Consider the following 19,976-nt stretch of genomic DNA (forward strand, 5'->3'; position numbering starts at 1 on the left):
CCCCGACTGGTTCGGTTTAGGCGTTTAAATCCGACTGCTTAGGTTTAGGCGTTTAAATCCGACTGCTCAGGTTTAGGCGTTTAAAACCGACTGCTTAGGTTTAGGCGTTTAAATCCGACTGCTCAGGTTTAGGCGTTTAAATCCGACTGCTTAGGTTTAGGCGTTTAAATCCGACTGCTTAGGTTTAGGCGTTTAAATTCGACTGCTTAGGTTTAGGCGTTTAAATTCGACTGGTTAGGTTTAGGCGTTTAAATCCGACTGCTTAGGTTTAGGCGTTTAAATTCGACTGCTTAGGTTTAGGCGTTTAAATCCGACTGCTTAGGTTTAGGCGTTTAAATCCGACTGCTTAGGTTTAGGCGTTTAAATCCGACTGCTTAGGTTTAGGCGTTTAAATCCGACTGGTTAGATTTAGGCGTTTAAATCCGACTGGTTAGATTTAGGCGTTTAAATCCGACTGGTTAGGTTTAGGCGTTTAAATCCGACTGGTTAGATTTAGGCGTTTAAATCCGACTGGTTAGATTTAGGCGTTTAAATCCGACTGGTTAGATTTAGGCGTTTAAATCCGACTGGTTAGATTTAGGGTCAGCCTGTCGGCAAGCGGATAGAGCTGAAATTTCGTCGCAGGCAGTATACATCACGCCCCAGCGGAGAGGTTTCACCCCAGCAGAGAGGTCTCCAACCGAATGCCCCAGCGTAGAGGATTGCCCGAGGGCTGCAGCCAGATGCCTCTCTCAGTTATTTTCATTCTGGCGCAGGCTTGCTGCCTTTAGCTAGCAAGGAAACAAGCTAGCAGGTGCAGATTAACAGTTCAGTAACCTCACACTGACTCAAGTTGCATGTTAACAGCTAATCAAAAAGTTAGCAAAACACACAAACATACTTACAGGTTACTTGTGAACAAATAATTCACAAAAACAAGTAGGATCCCCTCTTCACCTCGTGTCTGCTGCTATCGGAGTTCATGTCCAAAGATACTCTGGCTTTGCTATGCAGCGCAAATTTATTTTTCCATGACGTCACTTACCAGATTTGAATGAGGTAGTCAGGTTTCCTTAGTAAACTTTACTCGATTTAAACAGTTCTAAACACATTAACTGAGTAAATCGTACCTGATAATGTCATTTACATTTACATTGAAAAATGCTGTAAAAAAAAATTACAAGTAAAAACCAAGTAGCACATAAAAACATACTTATTTTTTAAAGTAAAAGTGGAGAACTAAAAAAACAATTGTAAATATAATTATGAAATCAAAGTAATATTTACAGGGCCAAAAATCATTTTTATTAGTGTACTGAACTTTTGAACTCTCAGTTTCTATGAACTTGGTGACCCCTAAGTTTCTGCGATCCTCAAAACTGTGTCTTAAGTTCAACTCAAAAGAGTGGGACTTTCCATGACGATATGTCAGTGGAACCAGATATAAATAGGGCCCCTGGTTGCCCATCGGGTCTCTCGCAGACTCCAACCTGTCGGCTCAATTGGCGTGTACGTCCTTCAGTCCCGAGACCTTCTGTGTGTGATCAGTGAACAAAACCAGTTAAGGGTCATTACTACTTGTAAGTGGGAAGGAAACCCCTCTATAAAAGAGGGTATAAATGGAAGCTAACAAGTACTATCAAGTACTGTGGTCAGATATGGAGGACTAAGGGCGCACTCACACTAGGCCATCCATACCGTGCTCTATTCTAACCATGTTGAACCCCATTTCACACGCTACGCCACATTCCCCCGCTTGTGCTCCTTCATTTGTATCCGTGCCGTGCTTAGGCCCACCTCGTCCATCTGTGCCGGGGCTGCGAAGCGTGCCGCGCCAAAGCACGGAACGATTGCACTCACACTGGCCAAGCGTACGGGACTTTAGGCTGAAACGGGCCCAGGCACGGTACGGATGGCCTAGTGTGAGTGCACCCTAAATTAAACCAAATCAGTCTTTTGTGGTTTCAATTCATGAGGTTTTTGACCACTTTGAATTTTTGGGTACCTATATTCTCATGTTGATTTTCACATCTACATCATTTTTCATTCATGGAGTCATTCAAAAATGTTCATGTAATCCATTGTTGTTGGTGATGAATTTACTTTTACATGTAATCTGTTAAATCTGACAACTTGATTTATCAACTGGCTTTTTGAGTGATTTGATACATTTTTGACTGAGCTGCAAACAAAATAGAAAAGTTTTTTAAACCATATCTTAGACTGGTGGGACTTTGTCACTAAAACTGCTGGAGTAACCTTACACACTTTCGAGGGTTTAAATTATTTCTTTTTCTTGTGGGATTATGGAGGACCCATTTTCAGGAGGGTTTTTCTTCGGCCCACACAAGGCTTCCGTAGCTGAGTCTGATGAAATCAACACGGCTTCTTTCTCTTCTTTTCTAGAATACAGCAGGCGCATTTACACACATTTAAAGACCGTGTAAAGTAAAAATAAATCTGTATTTAGGTTTGTGGTATGATAGATCACTGTGTTATGAACTCCCAGGTCAAATTTCAGTCACATAAATCATCTCCAAGTTTATCAAATTAAGCTTCAAATTCCTGAAAAATGAGGCAGTGAAATCTGCTCCAGGATGTTGTGGGCGTGTCTGTTGAATGAGCTGAAACCACGCCCACTCAGGACACGGGTAGTCTGCAGCATTAACCCCCTCACTCATGGTGTCATACTTGGAAAAATATTTTCCCCTAAAAACATGAACCAATAAACAAAACATGCAGAACTATAACTTTGCAATGAAACATGAACATTATAGAACGGTTCAAGAGTACAAGACTGAATTCCTTTGCACAAAATGACCCAGAAGTCCCTGCTCCAGGCGACTGCTTCCTTCCACAATATTGTAGAGTTAGAGGGGCGGGGTCATTCTCTACTGTGGGCTCATGACATCATGAGCCCACATATTGGCCCCGCCCACATGAAACCAAGCCAGAAAAGAGATGAAATGGCCTAAATCCAGAATTCAGTCTCATGTAGATCTCAGAGTTTTCATGTTTACAGCAACCATACTCCAACATTTCTAGAGTGTTAAGACAAAAACCTTGAATTTCACTTTACAGGGTCTTTAAGATGGTTAGAGCAGTGGAGATGTGTTGTGCTCTCAGTTCTCACAGCCTGTGAGTGACAGGAAACCACAAACCCTAACACTAGACCAGATATGAGTGAGTAAGGAGCTGCAGATTGAAGACAGACAGGATTAAAACAGTCCTTGTAACTTTTCAATTCTCAGTATTTTATCCTGGATCTTGGATCGTGGCGCCTAACATGGGGCATGAAGATAGTGTGAAGGACTTGATGTCACTGGGACAAATAGAGGTTCCATGGTAAATTACAAGAACTCACCATGAGTCTAATAGAAAACTCTACGTTATCTTACCACATAATGACTTTCTTGTCACTAATAATGTGCCTACTGAGTCATGTGATTTATCGATTGGATTAACATTTCTTTATGACAGGAAAAAAACTGACATTAGGGGAGACTGGAGTTAGAGCTGAATGTTCCTGTCTGCTCTAATTGTCTTTATATTGTTTTAAAATTAAACTGATCTGATTACGATTCTGGGAACTAGGGCTGAGCAATTACATTTAATCGCAATATGGCCTGCTGCAATATTCTATTGCAGACAGTGCGATATTTCTTTAACCTGAAATGTGTCAGAATACCAGATACAGTTTTTTGCAGTAGATGTTTTATGCTCTACAGCAGTGTTACTCAACCCTGCTCAACCAAAGAGCCAAATTGTTGAAAAATACCTTTGCAAGAGCCACAATATAAGTGGTGAAAAGTGACAAAAATGGCATGAAGTACAATCAAAATAAGTTAAAGGTGGCAAAAATAGTCAAAAATCAGCAAAAATGGACGGAAAAGGGCAAAAATTGGGAGAAAATGTGGAAAATAGTTGGAAAGTAGCATAAATGGTCCAAAAGTGGCAAAAAAATGAGTGAAAAGTGACAAAAATGGGCAAAAAGTAGTCACAAGTAGCAAAAAAATGACCAAAAAATTGGAAACAAGTGGTATGCAGGTAGGTAAAAGGTATTTTAAATGGCCAAAACATGACAAAAAAAAGGTGAAAAAGGGCATAAATGGGGAAAAAGGTGGCAAAAAGAAGTTGCAAAATGGCCCCAAAAAATGGGTATTTAATGGCAAAAGATAGCTGAAATGGGTGAAAATGGCAAAAAAAAAAAAAAAAAAGAAGTTTTTTAAGGTTTTTTGGGGTAATAATATTTCAGATTAAGACATAAAAGAGTCACATGTTGAGTATCACTGCTCTACACTATATGCAAACAGTTTCTTTTGTGGATTTTTTTTTTCCAAAAATCTTACTTTTCTCCCTCGTGTGTGTTTTTCTTATTCAAAAGAAGAACAACAAGAAAAGATATGGATCAAAATGCCTTTTCTTTTTTACATTAAATCGCAATATTGGGAAAAATAATCGCAATTAGATAATTTTTGCAAATCGCTCAGCTCTACTGGGAACCGCAAAGGCCTTAGAGAAATCTAAAAAAGAGACAGACAACTCTGTTTCTTATCTGAGGCCTCTAGAATATCATTGAAAACTTTGACGACAGCAGTGGCAGTGCTGCGGTTTGACCACAGAATAGAGTTAGAGGACAGGCATTCTTTCACCTGATCACTGCACAAAGGTTTAAACTCTTTAGATAAAAGAGAAAGTTTGATATTGGTCGATAATTGTTTAATATATTGTTCAATAGGGGATTTTACTTTCACTTGAAGTGAGATTAAATAAGTGTGAGGGGTTACAATACGGCTACAATAACAGATCACAGTGATTTATAGTGTCTTTTCTAATAGCTTGTAGATCAGGGGTCATCAAGTATTTGTACAAGGGCCAGATTTAGTCTAGGCAGAAACTCTGGGGCCAGACTTTCAAACAAATAAAAATTAGATAAATATTTTGGTCTGATTAACATATCATTGTGCAGCAGGCCACAAGGAGACAGGTCTGCCCACAGAAAAGGGCTGGGCCCTCCCCAGCTGGGATTTAGCACTAGTATTACCCCCTTTTTTAAACTTTTTGCCCCTTTTTGCCTCTTTTACCCATTTTTTGACATTCTTTAACATCTTTTGAATCACTTTTCCTGCATGTTTCATCCCCTTTGTGTCACTCTTTTATCAATTTTTGCCACATTTAACGCCTTTTCATTACTTTTTTGCATCATTTTTGCCACTTTTAAACCAATTTTTGCCACTTTTCACCCATTTGGCCACTCTTTAACCCCCTTTTTTTTGCAACTTTCTTGCTAATTATTGCCCCATGTGTGCCTCTCTTAAACACCTTTTCACTACTTTGTCAGGCTATTTTTGCTACATTTCTGCCCCTTTTTGCACATTTTTGATAATTTAATTCAATTTTGCCATTCTTTAACCCCTTTCAAACCACTTTTCCTGCATGTTTTATCCCCTTAGTGCCACTATTTTATCTATTTTTACAACTTTTGTTGTCTTTTTATGGGGTTTTGTCTATTTTCATTGCTTTATTGCACTTTTTTTGCCACTTTTTACCCATTTTTAATACTTCTGTTTTTACTCTCATTTAACCATTTTTTTTACCCATTTTAATCTCTTTTCACCACTTTTCCTGTCAATTTTTGTCCCCTTGTGCCACTCTGCAACCCATTTTGCCACTTATCACCCATTTTGCCACTCTCTAACTCCCAATCTGTCCATTTTTCAACATTCCTGCCAACTTCAACTTTATTTTATCTATTTTATTTTTTACTAATTATGGCTGGCAAGTAAATTTCTATAGAAAATGATCATATATTAAGTCATTCTAAAACTGTTTCAATACTCTCATTATTTTTGTGGTTGATTTAACAGCTGCAGACATTTAAAGCCAACATCTTCTTTCTTTCACAACTTTTCTGAATTAAATGGTCCTCTGGGAGCCGGACAGGAAGCTTTTGGGGGCCTGATATGATGATCAGTGTTGTAGATTATATTTATTTCAGTCATTAACACTCCTGTTATGCATTTAACCATTTATTTCAAAATAGATGTACAGTTTACCGTGAAAGCTCTGCTCCCTGGTTCGGTCAAGCAGCATGCTTTGACCTGGACCAGCAAGTCCACTTCTGAATATTTAAAAGAACAAAAGAAGGTTTTGGAGTGGCCTGGTCACAGTCTGGACTTAAATTTGCAGTCGTTTCAGCCAATCAGTTAGTCAGTAATTAATTGTAATACAGTTGCAAAAACAAAAAAACTTGAATTCTGTTTACACTTTGTCATGATGGGGTCCTGAGTGTATATTAATGGGAGAATAAAAATAACCTTTGGCCTGACTCATTCCAGCAAGCTCAGAGTTTGAAATGTGCTCTACCTGCAAACAGTGACAACAAATAGACAGGCTACATGTGACTGTAGAGACATTGCAACAGCACACATATGGGACAACACATACACACAACATGCTCCCCAGTGAGTCATTCGTTTGCTGTAAAACTGTTGACATACATCGCAGTCATCTGTTCGGCTGCATCAGATCATTTGCTGGGATTCTCTTCGAGGCCAGCGTGTCCTCACGGAACAAACGTTACTCAGGCCTCACCTTAGGAACATCACTGCTGAGCGTGTCCACGTTTCATGTCCTGTCATGTGCCTCTAGTACTCTCTGCTGTCGGGATCTAGTCACTGCAAGCCTTTAGGTTACAAATTCCTGGGGGCTGAACAGTTCGTGAACACAATGTTCCTGAACTGTTTTACTAGGAACTGTACCATCTGTGTCAAAATCAGGAATACAGCTTTAAAAATATTTTAAAAAAAATACCTGAAAGCATTTTGCCTTTGTTTTTCTCCTGGAGGGTTTCTGGAATGAAATTGTTAAATAGAAATTACATATAAAAGACAATAAATTATTTCAAATTTACTGCGGGGTGTAAATTGTGTATCAGAACACTTTTTTGTTTTTCTTTCTTAATTTTATTTGTTTGAATAAAAACTTATTAACTCATACTGACGTATGTTCTTTCTTCGATCGGCGGATGGATATGTTCTAGACGTAGTAGTGAGAAGTCTGGACTTTCCCGTAAATGACGTCACAGTAACCGTTGGTGGTGAGTCCTCTTCCTTGCTGCCTTCAGGAAACGTCGGAGACGAGATAACGTGATTAAACTTGACCGGAACTAGCTCACAAAACAAGATATGTTTAGCAACCAGTATTTATGATTTAAACACTATAACGATAAATGATTTAAGATAAACCATTATTGATGGCAAAAATATGAGCTTAATGGTAAAATATAAATGAACTTGGTCAATAAAAATCTATACCCTCATAATAATACGTAGAAAGGATACATAAGGTGCATACATTCCTCTTCAGCCGAGGGATTGTAGCGTCAGGAATATTTCTGACTCAAGCTTTTGCATGTTTGGTGGCTTGCTTGTCTTAATTATTATTATTATTATTATTTGTGCCGTAAAACTGGAACGGCCGAGTTACGTGGAGCCCCTAAAGGAAGCATGAGATCCTTGTTTTCCAGACTGCAAAAATAAAACATCGCGTAATTATAATAACTGCTCCGTGTCTATTATTTAGTTTGGAAAACTAGAAATTAATTGATTATCATACATATTCTATGATCATTGCTACTATTCGTAGTTATGTTCAATGAGCAAGAGTGCCTGGTGGAACTTTTTTACGACGCGGATGTGCAAACGTGCCGGTGACGTCACGCGCTGTGCTATGCGCCCTGTTCCGCTGTTGTTCGGTTGAGGCTGGCTGAGCGATAGCGGGCGGTGAACACTGATTTTTGGTTAAAGATGGCCGCGGGTCCTCTCTCTGTCTCTTCCACCGCATCAACAAACAACGATGGAATTCTTATCGGTGACAAAGTTTACTCGGAAGTTTACCTTACGATCGACAACTCTCTCATACCGGAGGAAAGGCTTTCCCCGACGCCGTCAATGCTCGACGGCCTCGACCTAAACACGGAGACCGACCTTCGCATCCTTGGGTGTGAACTGATTCAGTCGGCGGGCATTCTCCTCCGGTTACCCCAGGTAAAGCCTAGTAGCTAGTTAAAATAGCTACTCAGTATGCCGTTGGGTTGTTTGTTCATGTCAATAAAACGAATCCTACATTTTCTAGTCCATAACACGCCGCTGTCTCGCTACTAGCATGTTGCTAAAGTTAGCTCTCGAACGTTAGCGTGGTGGAGTTAAAATGGCGGCGGTCCATTGTGCAAGGTTAGGCCAGGGAATTCAAGACAAAGCACAAACGGTACGCTTTATTCTCCACAGGTGGCAATGGCAACGGGGCAGGTATTATTCCATCGGTTCTTCTACTCCAAGTCCTTCGTCAAACACAGTTTTGAGGTAAGTCTTTGTAACTTTCTGGGAGTATTTCCGCCGAATGACTGCGTGGTACCGTGTTTTTGAGGCTAAACGTTGTAGCTACGTCCATGGCAGCCATATTGTAGATACGTAATACTGCCTTTCCTGCCGTGGTAAGACAAAAATGAAGTTTATGGATGTAAAACGCAAACGTGCTTAGACAAAACAATTAGAATAGGTTCTTGATAATAGAATAATTCATTTGAATAATTCTCAACCAGTTAATATGACAGAATAAGCTAGTCAAACTATGACTTAACATTAACTACGTTAAACATAGATAAGGGCCCTCTCTTTATGCGTTTTTAATCTTATTGTAATAATTAAAACAACCAAAGTTGAAGCGAGTGTTGTTAGAAGTATCTAATCCTGCTCTGACTAATCCATAGGTTTTCCTATAGTATTATTAAAAAGAGAGATGTTTTAGTATTCAAAGACTAAAAGTTGTAATTTCAGGAATTATTAGGGATGGAAAATATTATATTTTGCCAATATTTACAAAGTGATTATAGCTACTACTGATACTGAAATTGATATGTAAATGTAACTAGAATGACAATCCTTAAAACTCTCATTTTAAAGTTTGAGGATGAACACAAAGTTGAAGAAAAATCTTTGAAGTGAAAGAAAGGATTAATCAATAAAAGACGCAAGCAGAATTAGGTCTGTTAGGGGTCCCTGAAGATCTTTGATGAGTCCTGAATTGCAGGCCTTAAAAGGTCTGATTTTTTTTTTTTCTAGTGAGGGGTATTAAATTTTAGATTGTACACTGATGGATATGGGTTCTTCTCCAGTCTTCGTTTATAGTCAACCATATGCGATTTGAAAACTTCTTCCCAGACAATTTATTGCATGAATAATCTTCAGAATTCAGTGTTGGATGCTCTAAATGTCCTACCCCAGACCCCTCTCTGATTTTATCTTGGCCACTGTGATTAAATATTCTCTGTACTGTTGCCAAACACTTGTCTAGTTTTCTATCATCTGGGCTACCAGGTTGTCCACTTAAAAATCTGTGCAGCCCACCACTGTTAATTTTGGTAGCTGTTTTTAATTTTAGTCTTAGTCTCTAGACAAAATGCCTTTTAGTTTTAGTCACATTTTAGTAATTTCTACCCTTTTTAGTTTAGTCCATAAAAGTCCTCACATTTTAGTCTTTACTTATAGTCTAAACATTTATTTTCTTGCCTAAATCTGGTACCAAATCATGGTCGTGTGTTCTCTGCACTCTGCCAAGCTTGGGGTCCCTGCTTTCTACAGCTGAGAGGCAGAAGCAATACAGATGCAGAATACAGATTAACCCACAGTAGAGAAATATCACAGATTTTTAATGGCTGGTGAAAACTATGTTACATTTATGTCTAGTTTAAGTTATCTTGACGGAAACTAAACTCACTTTTTGTCAGTTTTAGTCATCACAGATCTATTTTTGTTAGTCTTAGTCTAGTTTTTGTCATGGACAAAAGGCTTTTGACGAACATTTTTTTAGTCATAGTTTTAGTCGACAAAATTAACACTCCAGCCCACCCTTATTTCAACAGCTCTCCCCTGAAAATGAGCACCATTCTGCCATCTTAAATTGTTTAGAATCAGCTTAACACACCAGCTAAAAGGTGTTTATGATAAATAATCACCATAAGGCTTATTGATGGATTAGATGTGTTAAACGTGCCTAAAACCATACATTTTGGGTATTTCTGACCCAAAAAAAATTCTTACCTTACCCCACTTGAGATTTCATAAACAGTCCATCAAACAGAAAATTCAGCCCTGGTTCGATGTACCGAGCAATCTCATGTGTCTCATGAGTGTTTCCTCTGTATTACTTTTTCTCAGTTCAGTTCTTTTAAGTCTTGATTTTTATGTTAAAAATGAGTAGGAACCCTGTCTGTTGGTCCAGCCTAAAAGTCCACAAACTTATTAGTTCTTATGGCCATTACTTACAGCTGAAAAAGTCATGTTTTATAGGTAAAATATTGGTCTAACATTGGCAGAAATGTTCACATCTGGCAAAAATATAGATGCTGATATCAAGCCAATAATGTTGTTCATCTGTACAAATAATTCATCTTTACTGATGTTTTATCCTCCAACTTTTCAAGTGGCAACATCATTTCTCTCTGCTTGCATGTTTTAAATTATGAATCCTGTCTTCCAACTTGTGCTTCAATTGTGTTTTCTCCAGATTGTTGCGATGGCTTGTATCAACTTGGCATCCAAGATTGAAGAAGCACCGCGACGAATACGAGATGTCATCAATGTTTTCCACCATCTGAGACAGCTTAGAGATAAAAAGTAAGTATCAACATTAAACGTAGTTTTCTTTTAATATGAAATAAAGTGTTTTGTATCACATGGTATGTTGTTGCTTTGCTTTTTTATTGTTTACACCAATATAATGTATGTTGTTGATCTGTTTTGTTGTGAAAGTGCTCTTCTGTTTACCCATGTACTCTTAACACCTTTGAAACTTTTCAGTTTCCTCTTCACTTGTAAATTCAGAAATGTCAACATGTAACATCTGAGTTTGACATTGCTGTGAAATTAATCTGTCAACAAAATAACTTAAATTCATTTTAAACACTGCAAGACAACGCACTGCTTTTTGTGCATTTGTCTTCTTAAAAATCTGTTATGTCCTTAAGTCAGGCCATGGCATTAACTTGGCTTCTTTTTTCCCTTGCAACCAACTAACAGCGACCAGCTACATTTACCAAAGCCTGGGTGATGTGGAATGGTACGTAAGATGAAGCAGTCGGCATGACAACCATGATGCAAGGGGGTCACTATCCTCCCCCAGGGCCACCCCAGACCCCCTCCTGTGGGAGACGCCCGTGGTCTGAGCCACCGCGGGGCACTGGGATCGGGGATGACAGGTTGGCCGAAGGTCCTTGGCCCCTGGGGCTCCTTGAGGACTCCTGTGGTTCAGTCTTAAGCATTGGGTATCTGTCCGTCAATCTGCGGACCATTGGGTAATGTAATTTTCTTCTCTGACTGCTCCTCACCATGCATTCTGTTTGTGCTTTGAGAGAAAACCCCATTCACCAACAGTTTTTCATGGCTTTTCTAGAAATATCACCTTGGTCATTGAAATAATGGCAGTATCTATAAACCAGTTAGTGTATTATTATGTTCTTGTAGTAAACGCCGGTTGTGTTTATGTTTAGGGTCAGTGCATGCACTACAGAGTTTATAGTTTGGTGTCATTAAGTAAACATGAAACCTGTTTTGAGTTACATCGACATTGTTTGGACAAGGGGGGAAAATTTAATGTTGAGTAAATGTTGTCAGTCACTCTGGAAGTTGTTTCCATGCATGTGGTTTGTAGCATGATAGAAGCCACTTAGTTCAGAACTTTTTTGCTACTTGTGGCATCAAACTACCAGGTTTGGCCCTCCATTTTGTTAATCGCAGTTCTGAAAAGGCAAAATATTGAATTACTTCTCTATTTTTCCTGAGTGGCGTTATTAACAGCATCCTTAGTGAGAGTCTGATGGGTAATAAAAAGGAGATTTTGATCTCTGTTGTAAGGTTTGAATGTATGAAATGTAAGCGTTGTGTTTGAGTCAGATGAGGCTGTTGTAACTGTCATAACCAAGCAGCTATCCCTTCATCAGGGATTCCTTTAATTTGTGGTGTTAGGTTTTCATATGATGGCGTATGAAGATGAAAAGTAGCCTTTAAATGTTTTATTTCCCTTTTTTTAAATCAAGAAATTTGACATATTAAAACGGAGGTCAACATTTTTGGTTACTGAAAGTGTTGTGTGTTGAAACTGCATCAGAGGCTAATTGATGTCATAAGTGCATGTTTTGTTAAAAGCTCATTTGAGTAGCTTAGGTAATTCGTTTAACATTTAATGGAGTCAGAGAAAAGTCCCTGGCTGTTGCAGTGGTGAAGTCAATGATTTGAGATGATATTTCTTTTAAAGCTGTGACACAAGGTGATTGAGGTTGAGGACTGTCAGCAGACCCCACAAGCTTTCACAGGAACCACAGGAGTCCACAAACCCCATTAAAGTATCAGGCATTCAAACTCTGAAACCTGTTGCTTTTAGTTGGTTGAAACGTGGAAAGAGTAATGAGTGCAACCAAACAAAAGGGCACTTTCTTTTCTGTTAGTCTTATTTCGAAAGGGGGAAACATTATTTTCTTTTGATTCCTTTACAAACCAGGACACCAAGTTCATTGATACTTGATCAAAACTACATAAATACCAAAAACCAAGTCATCAAAGCAGAACGGCGGGTCCTGAAGGAGCTGGGCTTCTGTGTGCACGTCAAGCATCCGCACAAGGTGAGTCAAAGCCACACTGTTAACACTTAGACGGATGAAGCTCAAAGTTTCTTCTTCGCTTTAAGAGTTTCACTCTCTACATGTAGCCAAACAGGAAGTAGCTTTGAATTATCTCACAACAGAATTGAGCTTTAAAATGGCAATCTTTGGGCTGTTGCTGTGGTTTGTGACTGGCAGTCATTTCTTGTTTACAGATTATCGTCATGTACCTCCAAGTCCTGGAATGTGAAAAGAACCAGATGCTGGTCCAGACTGCCTGGTAAGTTCATGTCTTGTTCTCCACTGTCTGTATCCCACAGCAGCAACTTGTGTCATGTCTGCAAGAAGTATGACTAGACCTGGGCTAAAACTCAGTTGAGCAAGTTTCAAATGGTGAAATCACTTGAAGGGCACTGGATTTATCTGCTTGGCTCTGTGGAGTGAATTCAGTGCTCTCAGTGTTTTGAACCATTAAAGCGTGATTTAAAAAGCATTCAACAACTATTTGCCCAGGTCTGCGACATCCCCTCACTCCATTTTAACCCTTCACCTCTTTTTTCCAATGAAGCAATTTAATTTATTGGCTAAACCAGTTTGGTGTCTCACTCTCTTGTCTGCCCTTACATGGCTTTGCTGTAAAGTCTGTTTGATTTACGTTTCTCGGGGAACTTGGTTTAACTTTGTCCTTTCTCTCTACTCTTTGATTAAAGGGTAGTCCATGCTGGTAAGTCACATAAAGAACCTCTGAACTCTGCCTCCTCCAACCACATGACCTCAGGAAGCTCCCCCCATTGGCTGGCTGCCCCTCTCCAGACAGCCAATCCCAATGCCGAGATTCTCTGAAGGGGGAGGGCGGGCCTTTCCCAACAGCCAACAACGTCTTGTTTTCTCTTGGGTGTCCCAAAGGATTTGTATTTTTTGGTCTTGCTACAAAGGTTTTCACTGTAATACCTTTATCCTGCCAAGTAGCTACATATAGATTAATATTGAAGCTTTTTTTCAAGTTTACTTGGAACTAGCATGAAGGTAAACTTAGCCAGAAGAAAATAATCATTTTGACCAGTTAGTCTGCCTATTTATGAAATTATTTACCATAGAATACTGTGTCCCCCCTCCTAACTGACGTGGTGTCCAGACATGTGTCTGTCTTACAGGCTGATCCAGTTCTCAGGTTTTGCCTCCAAGGACCTGTCTCGCCCACGCAGCAGTCAGAACCCAACGGCCATGTGTTATTTATAGTAGCAATGGCATAGCACTTTCACAATGACCTGCCAAAATGCAGGTCAACTTGTTTGTTGACAGGGGGTTAGGCTGGAGGTAGTGGGGTAGGCTTTAGCTTCAAATGCAGACAATCTTTATCAGACTAGTGTGTTACCATGGGATGGATGTAAAATGAGACACACTAATGTATGACAGTGGAGAGGTGTCACCTTGATAGAGAGGACATGTCAAGACTTTCTGATAATCTGAGTGGGATCAGTTAGGGGGGGTTAACATCGTGTTTCTGATAATACATGTTTTTGTCCCCCTGACTTCTATGTTCCTTCAGGACATAGATGCTCACATCACCTGATTTCACACCCTGGCCATATTGTCTCCCATTATGCGCTCCCTGTGTCTAATCCTATTTACCTATTATCCTCAACCACCTGCTGACTCATCTCTAGCACACAGATTACTCTTGGTTAAAGTAGAGAGGCATAGATCGTCTGACTGAGCTCAGTAAGGCTTTACATTGACACAGAATTATATACTTTTTGGGTATTCTCATAAAAAAACTGGTAATCATTGTTAATTTTGGCAGCTATTTTTAATTTAAGTCTTTGTTTTAGTCTTTAAATGAAATGCTTTTTAGTTTAGTCACATTTTAGTCATTTATATCCTTTTTAGTTTTAGTTGACCAAAACTCCTCACATTTTAGTCTCTTAGTCATTTTGTTTTAGTCCATTAAAAACTCCTCACATTTTAGTCTTTACTTTTAGTCCAAGCATTTATTTTCTTGCCTAAATCTGGTGCCAAATCGTGGTAGTGTGTTCTCTGCACCTTGCTAAACCTGGGGTCCCTGCTTTCTACAGCTGAGAGATAGAATAGTTACAGATGCATTTTTTTTTTGACAGAATTACCCACAGCAGAGAAATATCATTGATTTTGAATGTCAGATGAAAACTACATTACATTTAAGTCTAGTTTTAGTCATTTTGACAAAAACTAAACTCACTTTTTGTCAGTTTTAGTCATCACAGATCTGTTTTTGTTAGTGTTAGTCTATTTTTTATCATGGAAAAAAAGGCTGTTGACAAATAGTTTGTCATAGTTTTAGTCAACTAAATTAACACTGCTGGTAATCAATAATTGTAGGTGTGGACACACCCAAAGCTATTTGATCTCCAGTTACTTGGACTGTATACCCAGGCCGTCTGGGCTGCCTTCATCCACATTGGTTTAGAAGGTTAGTCGCTATGCATGCATGGCTAATTCTGGTTCCTTGCAGAGATCCTAATCCATTTTTGATGAGCGCAGTAATAAGAAACAGTCTCCAAATAGCTCTTGTATTTCTATCAAACAGCAACAAAATTTGAAAAAGGAAACTGTTTCTCAAACAGGGTCTGGCTCCTGTTGCAGGCATAAAAGAGCTCTTAGTTTTGGCTTATCTGCAAGCAGGTTCATTTGCTTAATAGCATTGCAATAGTTCCTTTAAAAGCATGTTTATGAAAAAATGAGGGAAAATGTTGAAAAGGAGGCATATGCAGCCACTTATCTTGTGGTTAGTTTGCGCTCATCCATTTGTATTGTCAGCAGTCTTATTTACATGCATCATGCTGGGATTCGTAACAATGACCCGGGCAGAAGTAAACAAGTTTGAGAGCCAGGCAAATTATGGCGGGGCTGTTATTGCATACAAAATGAGTAGGTCAGTTCTGATTGCAGGTTTGTCCCTGGATGTATTTTAAATGGACGCAGATGCATGTACTTGATATCAGCCATGGTGAACATCAATGCAAGACTGAAAGGTTCAAATGAAATCTCAAAGGAAGAGTCTCTTTCTAAGTCTATAGCTTGAGTAAATTTCATATACACGTTTGTTGTCTTTCAGCGGAACCTTTGAAAAATAACAAAGGTCACAGCCCTCGACGATCATACACTCGACAGAAACCTTTTAAGCTGTCAGATCATCATCAATGTTTCGTCACTAGAGTCCACTATCCTGCCACAGTTCATGCAGTGTCTTCCTGTTTCTGTCAGATCCAATAGAGTAGTCATTCCCCTTCAATGTGACACACCAATGATCATGCATGTCTGACTCCACCCTCACTCTTATAGGCATGTGTCATCTTCTCTGTCACCATTTTCTTCGATCAAGTTACTCTTCCGGTCATAGTTGGGTCACATGATCTTGGCAGGTCTTCAGTAGATGTTTTCCCATTTGTGTCTTCATGCTTTACCTGTGACATACAGCACTACCATGGATGCCCCAGAGAGAAATGGACAAAGTTAAACTTTATAGGTTAAAACTCACATGCTCCAGTTAAGGAATTAAGAAATGCCTAGTGCCACCAAGACTTATGATAATTTAAAATTTCTTGTATGGGTCAAACCCATCCAGGATAACCTTTCCTTAAGCATATCAGCAACCTCAAAAATGTCTGTGTGGTGAAGATTTCTACATTTAAAGAATTCAGTGGGGTCTGAGTAGCAGTAACAACTCCTGTCTTAATCACTGCAATGAAAAGAATTTTCAGAGATTTAATAAGGAGTTAGCTACAGGACATGTTGGCACATTTCTGAACTTGAGTTAAAAACTTGAGTTTAGAGCTGTATATTCAACATAGTTTCAATTTTGGTTGGGAGGTGGCTTTGTGTAGAAAAGATGCTATGTTTTTGTTTCTATTTGTTATTTTATCTTCATAGGAACTACATGAATGACTGCCTGAGGACAAACGTGTTTGTACGGTTCCAAGCTGAAACGATCGCATGTGCCTGCATATTCCTGGCTGCCAGAGCTCTGCAGGTAAGGTCACTGTTTACCTCAAATGCTGACACCTTGCACAAATCTAATGATGTTTCTGCTTGTATAAAATGTACGAAATAATCTAAAGCTATACGAAAACCCTGTTTTGGGAATGTGTTTTATTAGATACCTCTGCCATCCAGACCTCATTGGTTCTTGCTGTTTGGAGCCACTGACGAGGAGATTAAAGACATCTGCATCACCACCCTGAGACTGTACACCAGGAAGAAGGTATTTGTCCTCTGTCTCTCTGTTTATTTATCAGCATAGCCATGCATTTGTTTTATCATGTCATCAGGTCATTTTTCAAAGTGGTCTTGTCCTTGCTGGTCTGGTTTGTTCGTATGAAGTCAGAGTACTGCGCTGCTGTCATGTGTGCCTCGGTGCTCACCACACACAACAGGGTTTTTGGTCATGAATTTTGAACATGTTTTATATTTACGTGTTGAACCACCTCCAATCAGGTTGGAGAGGGAAAGTTACACTTGTAACACCACAGGATAATCTGGCTTTGCTGACTTTAGTTGGAGGGACAGATTCAGCCCATCAATCAGGAAACAAAATTTTGATGCATCAGTTTGGAGATGTAACCAGTCATCATTGGTGATCACCCTCTTTTTGCCATAGTAGTGAGTCCTCAGTATTGTCTCTGTGTAAACATAGTGTGATTTCTTCCTCAGCCAAACTATGATCAGCTGGAGAAGGAGGTGGAGCGGAGGAAGGTGTTCCTGGCAGAGGCTAAGCTGAAAGCTAAAGGTCTGAACCCTGATGGCACCCCTGCACTGTCCACACTGGGCGGCTTCTCTCCTGCTTCCAAACCCTCCTCCCCAAATGTGGTCAAGGTAGAAGAGAAGTCTCCAAACCCCCAGACCCTTAAACAAGTGAAGAAGGAGCCAGACAGCCGGACCCAGATTAGCAAGAGTCCACACAATGGGTAAGAGAGGGACCTTCAGGTCTTAACTGTGAGGATGTTTCAGCTGTAAAAGTTTGTCTAAACATCGTTTTTTCTTTTTTATAAACCAGGTTGAGGAAAGAGGTGAAGCTCGGGAGGAACAGCAGAAGTGGAAGTCGATCTCGATCGAGAACGCGCTCCCGGTCGAGATCCCGTTCTCCTCGCAGACAGTAAGATCCCTTTACCATGTTTATGAACAGCAGCATAGTTACCAGACATGTGTATCTCTGGCTTTTAAAGTTTCTGACTGGCTGAATTAATTAATATTTATTCTATCTGCTTTTTCATTCAGTTACAACAGCAGACGCAGTTGCTCAGGGACCTACAGCTCTCGCTCACGTTCACGCTCTCACAGTCGCAGTCCCTCACCACGGCGCCATCAGCCATCCCCCCTCCTCCCCCACCTAAAGTCCAAGACAAGCCACCATAGCAACAGCGACTCCAAATCCAGCGGACGTCACGGCAACAGCGGAGGTGGCGGATCCGGCCACAAGAGGAAGCGCTCGCGTTCTAGGTCACGGTCCCGCACGCCAGTCAAAGTGGACAGGGATCGTGACCGTGAGCGGGACCGGGAGAGAGACAGAGACCGCTCCTTTGACCTCTCGTCAAAGAAACACAAACACGAACGAGGAGGCGGTCACAGAGGAGACAGGAGGGACAGGGAGAGGTCTCGGTCTTACGACAGGGACAGAGACAGGGAGCGTAGCCACAAGAGCAAACACCACAGCAGTAGTGGGCACTCAGGACATAGCCGCCATCGGCGCTGAGACACTCACACCCACCCACAGACGGACTGGCTCTGGGACTGATCACTGCCGTATTATCTGTTTATTCTGAACAAAACCAAACCTTGTGTGCTACTTAGAGTCCAACCATTCTCCTCCTACCAGCTGGAGCCGCGTTAGCAAACACATCGTCATGTTCTGTAAGGTTGAGTCAGTAGTTCTACTCTGCAGCCTGTCAGGTGACGTAGCTGACGTGTCAGTATGGTTGGAATAATGTCAATATGATGATCACACATTAGAGCTGTCAAATCCAAGCACCTCACTCCAGCGACAGTAGAGAACACACAAGGTTTGATTTAGTTTGAAGTTTACTGAGCCAAAAAACCACCATAGCTGGTCTCTCATATGCAGACAGAAACACCTGCTTATCAATAATTGAACAGGATTTTAGGATACTTTGACTTTTATGTCCTCTTGGATGACTGTAGCCATGACATGGAAACACTGTTGAAATGGCCTGAATCCTTTAGACTGTTCTACACGTGCAGATTTCTGTGATTTAAGTCACTTCCTTGACTTTTATCAAGTACTTTGAGCTGATATTTGGCCAAAGTGCTTGTTGCTGTATTTTGTAGATTACATGTGAATCTGAGGAACCGAAGTGGACTGTCAAATTCTTTTTTCATACTCAGCAGTCAGTCAAGATCAGCGTTGATTAAAGGCTCTAATATGGCGTGACATCAGTCCCAGGCCTGTCGGTCGTCTCCTCCACTTTAGGTTTTACTTATTTTTCCATGATACACTCGACTCCACACATGAACATCTCTCTAGCCTGCCCGTGTTCTAGGTTTTTTCATTGAAAGTTACAGACTTTGGGAAAAAGAAACTTATTTACAGTGTAAAGACGGATCGATAATCTGCTGACAAATGTGAATGCTTTGATTTTTAAAAGCAAACTGCTCAGTAGAAGGATTGAACAGATAAATGTTAATCTATCATTCAGGAAAGATCAATGTTTGCACATGAAGGGACGGATAGGCGGGTGGGTTTTGTTTTCTTCTTTTATTTTTGGACAGATGCTTAAGCTGTATTTTGTACAGTTTCAGAAAACAAGCTGGCTATAAATGTATGTTTTTTCTTTTTTTAATTTACAGCAGGAGATGCAGACATGACTTCAAACATTTTAGGGTCTCCAATTTGTTACACTGGTTTTTGGTCTGCACGTGTTCATGTCCAATTTTTATTCAACAATAAATGAGTTATGCCACTGAACTGTGTCAGTAAATGATGAATGAATCAGAAATGCATGGCCTACAGTGCGGTGGAGGAGTATTTCCCCCCTCCTGGTTTATTTTTCTGCTTAATTCTCGCACATTTAATTTTTCAGATTATCAAACGCAAGATAACCTGAGTAGATGCAAAATTCAGTTTTGAAATGATTTCGTTTATTAAGGGAAGAATCCATCCAAACCTACCTGGCCCTGTGAAAAAGTTATTTCCCCCAGACCTCATAACTGGTTTTGCCACTCTTGAGCTTTAAATAACTGGCACCGAGTCTCTCACATCACTGTGGAGAAATTTTGGCCCACTCTTCTCTGCAGGATAGTTTTAATTCGGCCACATTGTGGAGGGTTTTCCAGCATGAACGAAGAGTCT

General features: G+C 40.0%; 1 protein-coding gene across 2 annotated transcripts; it reads left to right on the top strand.

The window, feature by feature from the left end:
* Positions 1-7,718: 7,718 nt before the first annotated feature.
* ccnl1a (cyclin L1a) lies at positions 7,719-19,592 on the top strand. 2 transcript variants are annotated; one of them, XM_041796395.1, is made up of 10 exons: positions 7,719-8,027; positions 8,268-8,342; positions 10,546-10,655; positions 12,535-12,655; positions 12,850-12,914; positions 16,544-16,643; positions 16,770-16,874; positions 17,324-17,577; positions 17,667-17,765; positions 17,888-19,592. In XM_041796395.1, exons 1-10 carry the CDS (start codon positions 7,788-7,790, stop codon positions 18,360-18,362), a joined length of 1,644 nt encoding a protein of 547 aa, XP_041652329.1. In that variant the 5' UTR covers positions 7,719-7,787; the 3' UTR covers positions 18,363-19,592. The 2 variants fall into 2 exon arrangements, with proteins under 2 accessions (XP_041652329.1, XP_041652338.1); XM_041796404.1 differs by lacking the exon at positions 7,719-8,027 and adding an exon at positions 11,058-11,236 and having other exon boundaries at positions 8,311-8,342.
* The last annotated feature ends 384 nt before the right edge of the window (positions 19,593-19,976 follow it).

This window comes from Cheilinus undulatus, linkage group 2 (assembly GCF_018320785.1).
Source record: "Cheilinus undulatus linkage group 2, ASM1832078v1, whole genome shotgun sequence".
Lineage (NCBI taxonomy): Eukaryota > Metazoa > Chordata > Actinopteri > Labriformes > Labridae > Cheilinus > Cheilinus undulatus.

Excerpts from the sequence above, each read along its gene's own strand:
- ccnl1a (XM_041796395.1), top strand. The coding sequence starts at position 7,788 with ATGGCCGCGGGTCCTCTCTCTGTCTCTTCCACCGCATCAACAAACAAC. Across the intron at positions 16,875-17,323 it reads GACTGTACACCAGGAAGAAG|CCAAACTATGATCAGCTGGA; the intron begins GTATTTGTCCTC and ends TTTCTTCCTCAG. Across the intron at positions 17,578-17,666 it reads AGCAAGAGTCCACACAATGG|GTTGAGGAAAGAGGTGAAGC; the intron begins GTAAGAGAGGGA and ends TTTATAAACCAG.